Raw genomic sequence first — 14,685 nt, forward strand, 5'->3', positions numbered from 1 at the left:
CGTGACAGCAGGTCACGTTGATGGAACGTAACCAAGGTAACTCTCACCTGTGTGGCATAAACTGCTGAGTTTTTGGAAGCTAGTTTATCCTAGATCAGGTGGGAAAAAAGGAAGAATAGGTTACCATCGTTGCCAACCATAACCCTACCCCGACCCACAACACTCCATTCACTGTGCACCTCATCTGCCTGCCACACAAATGCACATTTATAGAAGTTAAATATGTCTATGTGTATGTCTATGTGTACAATACTAGTGGAGTGCCAACCACAATCAGAATCACAATTTTCAACACACAATACACAATATATATACACAATATTCAAAGAAATACACAGGACTACAGTGAAGAATGATTGTACATACAATGAATATTATTTGTAACAGTGGCCAGGTGATTAGTGGAGTGAAATGTACAATATAGCCAACTGAAATATAGTGAACTAGAAGTAGCATCAAATGGAAATACTCAAGTAGAAGACCTCAAGATTTTACTTAATTATATAATAATACTTTGTACGTGTGTACTATCCATCACGGGTAATAACGAAGCCTGTTTTCTTTTTATATTCAAATTCAGACTTTGCCAGTTGTAATGCGTGGGATCTGGGATTATGATGTGGCTGGATAGACTGTCAATTAGAGGACCTGTAAGCAGCCCTTCAAAAAAAACAGCATTTTACAGTCTTAAATGTTTACTAGTAATTTTTAAAGGTGTGTTTAGTGGAAAGGGAGGGTTCTTGTCGTTAAAAGAGTGTGTAGGGATGAGCCAAAAAGGGACCTTCGCTGGGAAAAAAATAAAACCTCTCAAGGGACTGTTGTATGGTGCTAGTGGAAATTTGGTTGTGTGATTTTAGTTTGTTTGTGGGTTAGTGAAAGGCCCCTTCATTCTGTGGCTTTATGACACATTAACTTCCAATTTTACGTTTCTGATCCAGTCACCGTTGTCCTCACAGCTCAGTAAAGCACACATCTGTATTCAGTGTACGATTCTTGCTTTGTCATTCATTGCCAACCCCCACCCCCATTAACTCTCTATTAAAGGAGTCACAGAGTGCTTTACACATAGTTGAAGTAATTCATTGGGGCTATTGGCATGTCCCATCATGTGCCTGTACTGCTGATCACCCAAACCCCTCAACAATTAGGGTGGGCCCGAGTTTATTGTTTGAGTTCAAAGGTGCCTGAGTTGAAGGAGGGATTAAAGGATTTTTACCTCTTTACCTTTGGACTGATCATGAAGCTTTTTTTTCCTACTTAGTGTTGGAGTTTTTCCATGTTCACAGCGTTGAGTTACTTTGCCAATAAATAAAAAAAATATGGAGAAAGGGATTTTTAAAATAATTTGATTCATGGCTGCCAGGTCTACTGCTTATAAGACAAAAAAAAAGAAGTCCACTCTCACCAGTAGCCAAACAAAGGACGCAGTGATGGGACACTTTGGTTTGAAAGGTCGACACCCTATCTTATTACCAAGATAGAGAAGGGCACTTCATGATAGGGCACTGGACTATTCTCCCTCATTGACTCACCCCCACAAACTCTCCCAATCTTTCCAGTATTGGTTTATCCCACTCTAAACCCCTCCTGCCCCTCCCCTGACACAGCGCCTCGATCAAATCCATTCCCAAATTCACATCAAGAGGAGCACACGATCAAGCAACAACAGCTGATGAGTGAATGCTATTCTGAGTTGATAGAGGATAGTCAACTCCTGACACGAGTAGAGGAACTGTGTCTCTCATCCTGAGTAAAAACATGGGTGAAATTGTGTCAAGCACCCTGGCGATGATGACAATCCTCCAGTGGTGGAGTTACTGCGTGTTGGCCACCCAGGTCTCCTTCTCCAACTTCTCAGTGGACAACGAGGTGCGCTCCAGCTTCATCCAGCGGCGGCTGCGGAACCAAGAGCGCAGGGAGCTGCAGCGGGAGATCCTCTCCATCCTGGGGCTACCGCATCGTCCGCGGCCGCTCGTCCACACCAAACACAACGCTGCCCCGATGTTCATGCTGGACCTCTACAACACCATCTCTACAGACGCAGAGGAGCTGCCCGGACACTCCTACTACAAGCCCGTTTTACCGACCCAGGTCTCCCCCATAGTGACCCCACAGGACAGCCGCTTCCTTGATGACGCAGACACGGTGATGAGTTTTGTCAATCTCGGTAAGTTTACAATCTGCCTTATTAATATGAAAAGTGTCTTATTTTAAAAATGTAAACATAAAATTGTATATTTGCATTTATGTATTTAATTGTGTAGACTTTGTATTACTACGGAGCCTTTGTTTACTGTGATAATGTTTTCATGAAATGTTTCTTTGATTATTATAAACCTATGGGACTATTCATCTATCCTAAATGTCCAAAATCATTGACTACTTATTCTTTTGTCCAGGGGTTCAAGTTTTTCAAGATTTTAAATTATTTTCCATTTTGTTGTCAGGTATTCAGCCACCACAGAGTGCATTGGTTAAGTGTGTGTGTGTGTGTGTGTGTGTGTGTGTGTGTGTGTGTGTGTGTGTGTGTGTGTGTGTGTGTGTGTGTGTGAGTGTGTGTGTGAGACAGTGTTTCTGAGACAGTGTTTCTGACATTGTGGCTTTTAGGTCACTTTCTTCAGTTGAGATCAGGCATTATGCATTCCGAGCTGTAAATGTTATGACAACATGCCTGTATCACATTTCCCCAGAATCCCTTCAAAGCTTTAAGGGGGAGGCTTAAGCATTGCTTTCTTTTGCATGACCAGGAATTGGACAGGCATTTCTAAACCTCTAGGGAGTGAAAGTCAAGTTAGATCAAGACACAAACTGCATCTAAACACAGGTTATTGCTGTAGTATTCCCTGATGCAGGTGCTTGTGTTGTGTGCCCTGCATTCCTGCGTTGATGTTTTTCAGTTTGTGTGTTTGTTTGGAGGTCACAAGTAACATGGGTCACAGGTGGGAGTTTGGGCTCACTCAGACATAACTGAATTTATTAAAGGCAAATCCTTCCTTTGTTTCCCTTGGAGATCCTAAGGGGGCTCTGATATCACTATGGTGAAGGAGCAGACGGCATGGTGCCTGTGGCTCTTATCCGGTTGTGGTTACACCCAAAACCCAACCTGTGTCTTCTTTATGCCCCCCTTCGACCTCAGGAGGGGGGTTATAGGTCGACCTGAATAGATTAAGTTTTTTCATCTGAGATACGGCTCCAAGAAACCTTTAACCCTTTCTGTCTGTTTGCATGCCATTGAGATTGAACTGAAGTCCTTAAAATGAAGAGCCATTTAGATTTGTTTTTTTCTGCCTATAAATGCGAAGTAAATACAAAACATATGGATGCTGTGAAAAAAAAAGAAGAAGGTCTTTAGCTAATGAGATCTAGAAACATTGTTTCTGAAAACTCCTAGTAGTCTTCTGTGGTTCCACATCTGACAAGGTTGATTATAAAGAGGAAGGAGGAAAAAAACGGACACAATGAGCGTGCATTATTTCTCTCTCAAGCCCACCACGGCCTCCTCCTGTGCTGATGATTGGCAGAGTTTTTAGCTGGGGCTCCCACAAAGTGCTGCGGTGGCTCTATCTCGGTGGTCCCTGGATGATCGCTTCAAGACTGAACTGGATTATGGTATTTCCCTTCCAAAGACCACAACTTCTAGTGTGAGGGAGAGCTGCTGTAGAGCTCCCCAGCCCCTTCTCTGAGTGCACCCAGGTATATCCTGCAGGTGGACAATGCACAGAATAACATCTGTCAGAATGAAATTAATTATGGTAGAGGGAAATGATTAAGAAATGTTAAAGTGAAAGGTTCAACCCCTCCCTAATGATTTGTTAGACTGTATTTAAGAGATTGTGTTGTCATATTAAGGAGTCTACACATGCAAACAATATATTACATCAGTGCACACATGCTGATACACATACATGGCTGCATGTGTTTACATTCAGTATGAATGCCAAACCACAGGTCATACTTCAGAAACACCAGCAGGAAGCATTCGTCTCATTGTCATGCAACATTACACAAGTCAGCTGCTATTGTACTGCACATTTGCGGTACATTTATTTAAAAAAAAAAAAAAATACTTTAAATGTAGTGCAGAGGACTGACTTAACCCTCAATTTTATCAGTTGTTGCTGTTTGTGCTCGTCATATCAACCGTGTACGCATGCGTTCAGTATGTTTTTTGTTTTTTTGCATTGACCGCAACACACCTGCAGTTCATGGGAAAAGGCCTAATGACCAGAAATGTCACCGGCTTTCATGCGAATAGAAAGGGTACAAAATGCTACTAACAGCTGGAGGAACGACTGTGTCGCTGGAGAACAGAAGGCGTATTGTGTTTTTGAGAACAAGCGGGAAGAAAATGTGTTTGTCCTGTTAAGCTGATCTGTAGGAAGCCTAAGGAGATCATTCTAAGAATTTCTTATGCCCAACCAGAAAATCGCATTAACCGTCTCATTATTTAGACATTGTGTGCAAAAGAATTCCTCTGAGACGAGATGCTGAGAGGCCACCTCTGTCTTTTAAACCTTGTGCATAAATACTCAGTTCAGTAGACTTGGTTTGTCATCAATAAGCAGACATTGTGCTACATTCTGTTGGAAAAATGTATGCATACGTGAGAAATTGTTCAGCGAAAGCCTATTGGGGGGTTTAATAAACTGCAAGGAAACAGCTTAAGTAATATTGTCAAACATGTCAGCGCATGCAGACATTCATGGATTTGAAAGGGCGAAAAAAGTTTAAAACTAACAATCGGTTGAAAATTAGAGTCTGAGGTTGACTGATGCATAGAATGACATAAATAATGCCTGAAGTGTATTATTATCCACAAAGGTTATATTTTTTTGTCATTTTTGGAGTTTTATTTTTGTGCAGACATGGCGATACATCTTTAAACCACCCATGATGATGTGTTAAAAAAAACATTTACCATGAAGTTACAATAGGTTAATGATAGCTTCATGGCTGTGTGGCCCCGCAGTGTCAGGAGTAAACTGAAGTGTTGAAATGCCTCCCAGAGGGAAGTTTGCATATCTGAGGTCTGATCTCTGCAGCTAATGGTCCCTAACATAAACACACCAAGTCCTTACAAGCAATTATTGCTTTCATAAAAACACCCCTCGTTCCCTTCCAGCATTTAATTGCGGTCAAACAAATGACTAGCAGGGCTCAGAATGCACTGCTTTTAACGATCAACAGCTTGTGTGTGTTTTTGTGTCATTAGAAATCTTTTTAGAAGACTGTGAGTCAGTGTGTGTGTGTGCTCTCTTGTGAAAAAAAAAAAAGTTCTGTTTCTAGTTTTGAAGGTGCTGTGTGTTTGGTTGTCAGTGCACTGAAACAATAGTGGACCATCGGTTGGAGTGCAGGCTGATGTCATGATGATGTCATGGTGTATGCCAGTGGGCAGGATGTGTTTAAGGTGACTAATCGCTGCTCTGCTCTGCACACCTTCACCAGAGACCTCCACTGCTCTTTCCAAGGACAAACACTGACGCTGTAAAAACACGACACTGGAAAGCTTCAGGAAGCTTTTGGGGTCTTTCTGACCACCGTTCCTCTGGAAAGTCTGAGAGTTGGAGAGCTTCAGCTGGCTCAGGGCGGGTCGGAAACCCCACAGTGCCATCGGCGACTGCTGCTTTACTTTATCCTCCACGCTCACATGCACAGTGAAACATGGCAAAATGATCAGGGAGGTGTGGGTGGTACAGCCTCTGGTAGCTAAGTCACACATGAGTTTGTGAGTCTTTCTATACTTTATGTGAGTGCGTTTGTAAAAGCACACTGGCAGCTGCGGTTTTCCGGGCAGTGCCTTAACGGGCCTTTTCTTGTGGTCAGCACATGTGTGCAATTTAAACAGGGAGCCAAACTGAGCCCTGAGTGTTTTTTATTCTTCCCCACATATATTGGCACGTATGGCAGACTTAAGTGATGTTTAGATCAATCGCTTCACAGAAGGATTTTTCCTATTTCTGACCCGGTGCTTCCGAGATGTGGGCAGAGTGACACACATCAGAGCAACGTTTGATTTGGCGATAGTTTTGACAGATATGGAACCACCGACTCGCCATCTGATTGTACTCACAGTGGTTTGCCTTTCCCTTAGATGTACAAACTTTCCCATACAGAAGTATTATTTCACTGTGTGTGTGTTTATGTTAGCTGATGCGGACAACAGTAAATCACTTCTCATAATGGTATCATTCTCTCCTGCATTATAAATGGAGCAATTTCATAAAGCACATCAATCAAATGTTGATTCATCACCTCTATTCCATCTTCTTTTGTTCTCTTCCCGACAGTTGATCAGGATCAGGATCTTTTGCTCCAGCAACAAAGAAGAGAATTTCGGTTCGACCTTTCCCATATTCCTGAGGGTGAAGTTGTCACAGCAGCAGAGTTCAGGATTTATAAAGATTTCATCCAGGATCGCTATGAGAACGAGACATTCAGAGTCAGTGTATACCAGGTCCTGCAGGAGCCCACAAACAGGTATGGATGATTTTTTACAACATTTAACAGGAATTTCACAAGTTACAGCTGCTTACCCTTGATTTATTTTATCCTTTGTCATATGTATAAGCTCAATCTTCCTAGTGGTTTTACACATTTAAGCAGTCGATAAGGCACTAAGCAGTCGATAAGGCACTTTACTCTGTTACAAGTAAAAGTCCTGCATTTAAAACATTATGCAAGTAAAAGTACAATAGTATTGACATCAAAATATACTTAAAGTACCAAAAGTGGGTACCAGGGTAATTTTTAATATTTATTGATAATATGAAGTGTGAAGAAAACAGTACAAGTACCCCAATTTTGTACTTAAGCGCAGTACTATTACTATTACTTATGTTTTATTCCTCACTTACCTTTAGTTGTCTCTGTTTCCCCCTACTGGAGGTCGCTCGAGTCATTAGGATTCATCATCTCTGTCTGTCTATGCAAAAAAATGTATGGCAATCCATCCAACAGTTTTTTTTAGATATTTTAGTCTGAACCAAAGTGTCTATTGCTATCCATGGGAAAAAATTTGACTTTTAACAAATAGTGTGCCTGTTACCGGATAATCCCCCAATCCCACTGTCAACAGGTCACAAAGTAACTATTTCTACAGTAGAAACCAGATCCTAAGACAAGCTGCTGGTGAATATTTTAAATGTAACTTTCAGTACTGTGAGCACCACCAATGCAATTCCATTCTCCTCCATTGTAATGGAGCAAATACCTCACAGACAGCTATCTCAAATTTTATTAAGCCAAACCTGCCTGTTTTTTTCTCCATTATTTTATTTGGGTGAACTGACCCTTTAAAGCATTTTTCAAATGAAGTCATCACAGCTTGTTTCATTGGTACACATGATTATCCTCTTATGCTGGTGACACGGTGGTGTGGTTGAGTTTAATCAAGTACCTCATGCTACTGTGTGTTTCCCTGTTCTGGCTGGTTGTCAGGCTGCTGTATGCGCCCTCATCTGTCTGCTTTGGCCGTGTCTGTCTACATTTCCCCACAGGTTAGTTCTGCTGATGTTAGTGTCAGCACTGAAGCTGTTTACACAGACATTAGTGTCAATTACAGAAACACAATTATTCTCCCCAGAGCGAGTTTACGCTCACATAGTCAGAACGGGACAGTCCCCAGGAGACATGCATTTATAACACGCAGCTCCAAACGAGTAATATTCTCATCCCTCGAGACATCCACTCTCCTTCTCTTACACAGGTGGTCATTCCTCCATGTGTCTGTCTGTCTGTCTGTCTGTCTGTCTGAAGCTCTGTTGGGTCAGCCTGCCAGCCTCTGTACTGTGTACTCTGTTCTGCTGAAATTGGATTACAATACCACAAGTTATCCGACTGTAGAATAACTAGACCCCACACATTTCGTTCTTACTCACAAATCAAAGCCGTACCACCCACACTATAAACTCTCTCAGCAAAAGTTATCATGTGCTGGCGCACTAGATTTAAAGTCCTTCACCGGTGACAGCGGGGCTGACGACAGTGTTGAAGGCAACACCATCGTCATTCACAGACTAACAAAGCCCACTCCACACAGACGAGCAGCCAGCAGGACTAAAGGCAGACGTCTGCCTGAGGGTCTGAAACTCAGTCTGCAAACACAGCCATTGTCTGTGAAATCTGCCCTTAAGACGCCATGTATCAGAATAGGAGATTTCTCATGGGATGTTAAGAAAGTGCTGCTTTGATAATGGCTGTTGGTTGTAGGTGGATACTTGATTCACATGATGCTTTATGACGGGGACTTATAAACATCGTTTTGAGGCTGACATGACAAGACCAATCTTCTTTATTTTGCATTAAAAATATTTCAAATGTATTGATTTATTTTATTATTTCAAGAACTTTGGATGAATCAATTTATTAGGAAAAATATCCAGTCAGAAATGTTAAGGACAGTAATACATTTTCTGTTGTGTTAGCTCTGTGCTTCAGCCCATATCAGATTTAAATTAAAACAATGACTATTAGGTTTAGTTGTCGCTCAGATTTAAAATGAAGTTGTTTGCATCCACATCTGATAAACAAAGTTGGAATGCCCCCATTTAAAAAAAGAATTGTACAGTTTTAGGTGACACAGTGTATTTGGACAACCTAACCTTAATCAAGGCTATAATGTTTTATATTTGGTCGGTTTGCAGCCCACATACATCAATTCAATAAAAATATTCATTATTTTATTTGTGAGCAAATGAAACGCATTCTCAGTTCAATTCAATTCAATTCAGTTTATTTTGTATAGCCCCGAATCACAAATTACAAATTTGCCTCAGAGGGCTTTACAATCTGTGCACATGCGATTGCACAAGTCAAGTTGGACTGACTTCAGGTGTGTGACTTGGCTTAACAACAATATTCCACTTTTTTGCCATAAAACCTCTTTATATATTATTTTCCTGCTGTATTGTCCTAGAATTGGGGGAATATATTGAAAGAGGGTTAAATTCCTGCACTGTTCCCAGAATATGGATGCATACACCTTCAAACACAAGGCTGAAAATTATCACTTTAACCTCAAAATCATTGTTTCATTTTTAACCCAATGTGCTGGCATAATTTGCCAAACAACATAAAACAAGTTGTCCAAATACTTTCTCACAATAACGGGACCACACGGGTAGTTTTTTATTTTTTAGCCTATTATAAACTAAATTTGATGCAACTTGCATTATAGACATACATTTTTCCTATGCATACCATACACTTTTAGATTGTTTTCATACATCCCAGACAGCCATTGCTTTCCATTAATTTCAGGAATGAACATTCATTTGCAGAAACTTAAAAATAAATTTCTAAATTATTATATCTGCAGCAAAATAAGGATACTCAATTGAAAACCTGTGTTTTTGATACTCATTGATGCTCTCAACCTTGAAATGCCTTGAATTGAATTACGTACCTTCCTCTCCTCAGTGAAGTGGAGCTCCTGCTGCTGTATCAGCGAGACGTGTGGGCTGCAGAGGAGGGCTGGCTGGTCTTTGACCTGACCGACACCAGTAACCTCTGGCTGGTCAACCCTGAGCAGAACCTCGGCCTGCACCTGGTCCTGGAGGACAGTCACAGTGAGTCACTGCAATACATTAACTCACATGGGGAACAGCATCAACTGTCTGGAGTGAACATTTAATGCTTTTTAATCCTGTGGGGAAAAGGACCAACACATATTACATTACATTACATTACAGTCATTTAGCAGACGCTTTTATCCAAAGCGACTTACAGGAAGTGTATTCAACATAGGTATTCAATATTATTCATATTGAATAATTGTCTGCAGGGGCTTGTTATAGAGTACAAGTTGGTCGTTCAGATGAATAAAATTGTTTAGATTTCAGATCTCAGATTGTTTAGTAGAGACGTCATTCTTTTTATTGTCATCTTCAGTGTTTGGTTTAGTCTCTCAATAGTTTTGTTCACCCGGTGTCCCTTTGTAGGTCAGAGGAGGAACCCCAGACAGGCGGGGCTGGTGACGGGCAGTGGACCTCAGGACAAGCAGCCTTTCGTGGTTGCCTTCTTCAAAGCCAATGAGGTGCGCTTCCGCAGCATCCGCTCTGCCCACGGCCAAAAGGGGCGCCAGTCAAACCGTTCCAAACCCCAGAGGACTGTCCATGATGCACTCAAGGCAGTGGAGGCTGCAACAGGTACCCGCACCCTTCAAATCTCACCATCATTGACTCTAGTCATGGTTTAAGTGACTGGTCAACTGGCCTTTGATACTTTTTGTACTTTGATACTTGTGTGTACTCAAATTTCAGATAACCTTGGACTCTCCAAAGAAGGATGTAAAAAGCATGAGCTGTATGTCAGCTTTAGAGATTTAGGATGGCAGGTATAATTAAAATTTTTAATCTCATTTTAATATACTTTCATGAACAAAAGTGACAATTAAGTGACATTTTACCGTGGTTTTACAGGACTGGATCATAGCACCAGAGGGCTATGCAGCGTACTACTGCGAGGGAGAATGCGCCTTCCCTCTCAACTCCTACATGAATGCCACCAATCACGCCATTGTGCAAACTCTGGTAAGTCCCAAACAGCCCCCTTATAACAGGCACGGTCCCTCCAACCGCCACTTCCTGTTATGATTAATTTCTGCTTCTTTTTACCACAGGTGCACTTCATCAACCCGGACACGGTGCCCAAGCCCTGCTGTGCCCCAACGCAGCTCCACGGCATCTCAGTGCTCTACTTTGACGACAGCTCCAACGTCATTCTCAAGAAGTATCGCAACATGGTGGTCAGAGCATGTGGCTGCCACTGACCCGTCGAAACTCCCCCCTGTGAATTCTGCAATTTTGTGGGGAATGCTTAAGAAAGACAGAAGTGAAGGAACCAGGGACAAGAGATGATTGACTGGCTGGTCACCAGGGAGCGCCTGCCACAGAATGAGCTTTAAATTAAACTGGCATTCTTTTTTTATGAGCAGCAGCTGAGCCTCTAATGCAGTATTAGTAACATAGAAAAGTTGAACAAAGGGATTTCTTTTGCTTTCTCTTGAGTTCGACTAGAAAAAGTGCACTGCAAGGACACCAAGCAATGTGGAGTTAATTCAGAGACTCAAACCAAACAGTGCTGGAAACATGAAATTAAAAGGTTATTATTTTCTGTAATGTTCAACCCATTTCTGTCTGCATTTGAATTCAGGCATGAACCATAAGGCTTCAGAATATAAAATACTGCCTGGGTGGAATTGTGCATTTGGTAACTGATTCCACAGCTCGTAAGACTTTAAAATCTCCATCTTCCTGTTGAACTACTGCACCTTTCCTTTTGAAACAGCTGGATGAACTTGTGTCTGATGAGAAAAAAACTTGGCTGCTTGTTCATCAGCCCACTTGGACCAGGTCAGGTGTATAATATCTGGCAGCTCAGGTGTGTGCTGCTGATGTAGAGGAGCACAGTGAAGAAAGGCAGACAAGACTGTTAATGAAAGATTGAAACTGGACGACCTGCCTGTTGGACCTAGTTTCCTGGTGCAGACATACCTTACATATATCACCAGGCCTGAGAAAGGCATGCAATCTGCAAGATGTCAGTGATTCATCTTCATGAGGAGGACATCAGGGTGTGCACCATCGCCCCGACTGCAGCTGCTTTCTGATGGGCAAAGGGAAGCTGTAATTTTATTTTGTCAGACTAAAGTCAATAAATGGAGCTATAAAACAAGAAGCAGGTCTATGTTTTTACCTCATTTGACTTAAATAATGTTCCTTACAGTGTCAGGCTTTTAATTAATTCATTTATTTATTTATTCAACAGTGAGAAAACTGTTTCACAAAGTAAAGACCCAATATCTGTGTACAGCACCCATCTGCCCTAAGTGTTACATCATAGTTGAGCCCACATGGTTTGCATTTCAATTTTGTACAATTTAATTGTTGGTCAAAATGAGTGCTATGTACACTCAAAAGGAAATCACTTTGCTGTGCTGACATATGACATATCTACACCAATCACAGATTTGTGCCTTTAAATTACTTCGAATTGCACAAGCATCTCCACTGTTAACATGCGGACAGACATTTGAAAAAGAGCAAAGTACCTATATACTGTAACATCCAGGCAAAGGAAAGCATTCACACTGACATTCACTGAGAAGCTGAGAGCTTCCTACGCAGCATATTACAACACAGCCCACGCTGTTAAAAACAGATCATACGTATCTGTCACCTTAAATAGAAAATAGAGGTAGAAGCGTAAAACGTCCTCCTGGTGATGCAATCAATGTGGTGCGCTCTCAAACTGGAATTAAGTAAATGCAGTAACTTGGAATGAAACCTTCAGTAATGATCATAAAGAAGTCTTACATAATATTAGGCAGAAAAGACATAACATTAAACGATATGATGAGCAGTGAAAGACCTGAGGGAGTATTCTTCTGTGCTTTTTGAGGAACGTGGGCTGATTTTGTCAGAACAGCTTGAAATTAGACTTTGAACACGCTTTAAAACCCAAACAATATTCTTTGAACCTACAAGATCTTTTTTCAAATTCACTGTCACTGAAACTGCTTCACAAAATAAATAATTTACACAGCCTGAGTTCTCTCACATGAAGCTCTGCAGAAAATGTAAAGTTTAACTCTACTCACATTGTCAATATGCAAATATAAGTCTACCCTCTGGGGGAATCCTGAGAGTTTATCTTATCATTACCCTTTAGCTTTTACTCCTTAGGTACATTTGAAAAACAACACTCAAGCACAGAAACATGATTCAGGAGGTAGAAAGACAGTAAATACAGGCTGAGTAAAGCAGAACTTCAAAAGAGACCAACATGCTTTTGTCCTTGAAACATCGACCCTCCTCACTACATGCAGTTAGTCCCTGGACCTCTCAACTCAGGGGCAGAGTGGTGTCTCCTGCGGACCGCCTCCTTCTTCTGCCCCCCCGCTAGCCGCCCTGGCCCTGGGGGATCCCGGGGTTGTGAGGCCTTTGGGGACTCACACCCTCCCTCTGAATTATTTGGCTCCAGGGTGGCTGAACGTGGAGGCTGGGAGGCTGAGACAGGGGTAAGAGCCAGGCAGGTGTCTCCCACACTGAGCTGGCGGCAAAGCAGTCCACAGAGACGGGCCGTCCTCTGAGGGCTGCAGGAGGACCAGCCACCCCCTCGCACAAAGAACGGGTACTCCACGTAGACGTCCACCAGCTCCTGGAGGAGGATGTTACATATGTACAAGAAGATGAGACACAGAAATTCAGCTTCCACACTCGTTCACTAGGGGGTACTGTTTGGAGATCTTTTAGGCTACTTATCTGAAGCATTCAATAGATTCAATAGAGACCTTTGATGAATGCAGGCCTGTACTGATAAGCTATTTGCACAGTACACACTGTTGCCCCTGAGATATAACTGAGTGGTTAGTATAATTGAACCACTTGCCAAACACAAAGTTAGTTCAAGGTCCTATCATAATGACTAAATATCAATATCTATTTCGGTAATTATATTTGAAAATTAAAGACGGATGAGTACCATTTTTGTTATTATTTTTGTGATATGTTTTGTGATTTGTATAATTATAGGAGGTTATGTCATAGGGGTATGCATTGCTGTCTGTCAGTCTTTTTTTAAATACTAAGACTGGGGTCACCAATGTCAGACATTTTCAAATTCTACACATATTGGGTTTAAAAGTATAGAGTTGGGCTTTTGCTAGAGATTCATGTCAGCAAAAACCTAAACTGACGCACCAGATTTTTTTTTTTACACAATACTCCAGATAAACTTCTTCAATGGTCACAAACGTATAGTTACATATTTTACAAAGGGGTGTTATTTCCTGAAACAGCTGGGTTCTGTAGGTTTGAGCAAACGTTAATGAAACAGAAGTAACAGGTTTAGTTTGGGACTATTTTCAGCTGGGGATTATTTACATTTTTTGTGTGCTGGTGTTTAATGCTACAAGTACAGTGTATGCAAAGTGCCAATGCTCATTGTCACTTAGTTAGGCTAATTTATGCATTTAAAAAAAATTTGAACAATAGAGCTCTTTGGCAGACAGAAATGAGATACATCAGGTTTTGGCTTAGCAATCTTTCCATTGTTGTATTCACAATATAAATATCACCAGCCTTTGCCCTTTATCATGTAACAGTAAAGACTAAAGGCATTTTATCATTAAGAATTTGAGAGGATTAAGTTCTTGTGCTATTTATCTTAACCTCATTCAATCAGTAGTATTTAAATGTCAAGTTCAAAGATTTTACAGCATCTCCCATGTGACCTGAATGCAACATTTGGTAGCTTTACTAAAATAATGCATTTGAAGGGTTTGTTGTGAATAATTAATACTTCAGAGTGATTTTCCTATACCTGGGACAGCTGGTCGTGGAGCAGGATGAGGAGGCGCGTGATGGAAGAGGAGGAAGCTGAAGGTGTGATGCTCTGCACCGTACAGCAGCTCAGGCGCAGGTCTGGACAGGCCAGTGATCCCAGCAGGAAGTCCTCCGTCTTCAAGTGCTCCACCCTCCTCAGCCGCCCATCTCTGAGCTCAATCAGAGAGCCTGCCCCGAAGTGAGGGAGCAGCCAGGGAAAACGGTTAGAAGAGGAGGAGGAGGAGGTGGAAGAAGCCTGCTCAGAAGATGGGAGAGCAGAAGATCTCGAAGCGTCCTCCTTCACGGAGGTGTACGTGTTGCTTGAGCTGTCGTCAGGGGAAACTCTTATGAAGGAATGGCC

At 41.7% G+C, this 14,685-nt stretch overlaps 1 protein-coding gene across 1 annotated transcript; it reads left to right on the plus strand.

The window, feature by feature from the left end:
• The first annotated feature begins 1,758 nt into the window (after positions 1 to 1,758).
• On the plus strand, positions 1,759 to 10,768 carry LOC129105999 (bone morphogenetic protein 7-like). The gene is made up of 7 exons (XM_054617290.1): positions 1,759 to 2,167; positions 6,288 to 6,477; positions 9,418 to 9,566; positions 9,939 to 10,145; positions 10,260 to 10,333; positions 10,419 to 10,529; positions 10,619 to 10,768. The coding sequence occupies exons 1-7, from the start codon at positions 1,759 to 1,761 to the stop codon at positions 10,766 to 10,768; spliced, it is 1,290 nt and encodes a 429-aa protein (XP_054473265.1).
• Positions 10,769 to 14,685: the final 3,917 nt, after the last annotated feature.

This window comes from Anoplopoma fimbria, chromosome 17, assembly GCF_027596085.1.
Source record: "Anoplopoma fimbria isolate UVic2021 breed Golden Eagle Sablefish chromosome 17, Afim_UVic_2022, whole genome shotgun sequence".
NCBI classification, from domain to species: Eukaryota; Metazoa; Chordata; class Actinopteri; order Perciformes; family Anoplopomatidae; genus Anoplopoma; species Anoplopoma fimbria.

Coding starts and splice junctions, on each gene's coding strand:
- LOC129105999 (XM_054617290.1), top strand. CDS start 1,759: ATGGGTGAAATTGTGTCAAGCACCCTGGCGATGATGACAATCCTCCAG. Junction 2,168..6,287: donor GATGAGTTTTGTCAATCTCG/GTAAGTTTACAA, acceptor TCTTCCCGACAG/TTGATCAGGATCAGGATCTT. Junction 9,567..9,938: donor GGTCCTGGAGGACAGTCACA/GTGAGTCACTGC, acceptor GTCCCTTTGTAG/GTCAGAGGAGGAACCCCAGA.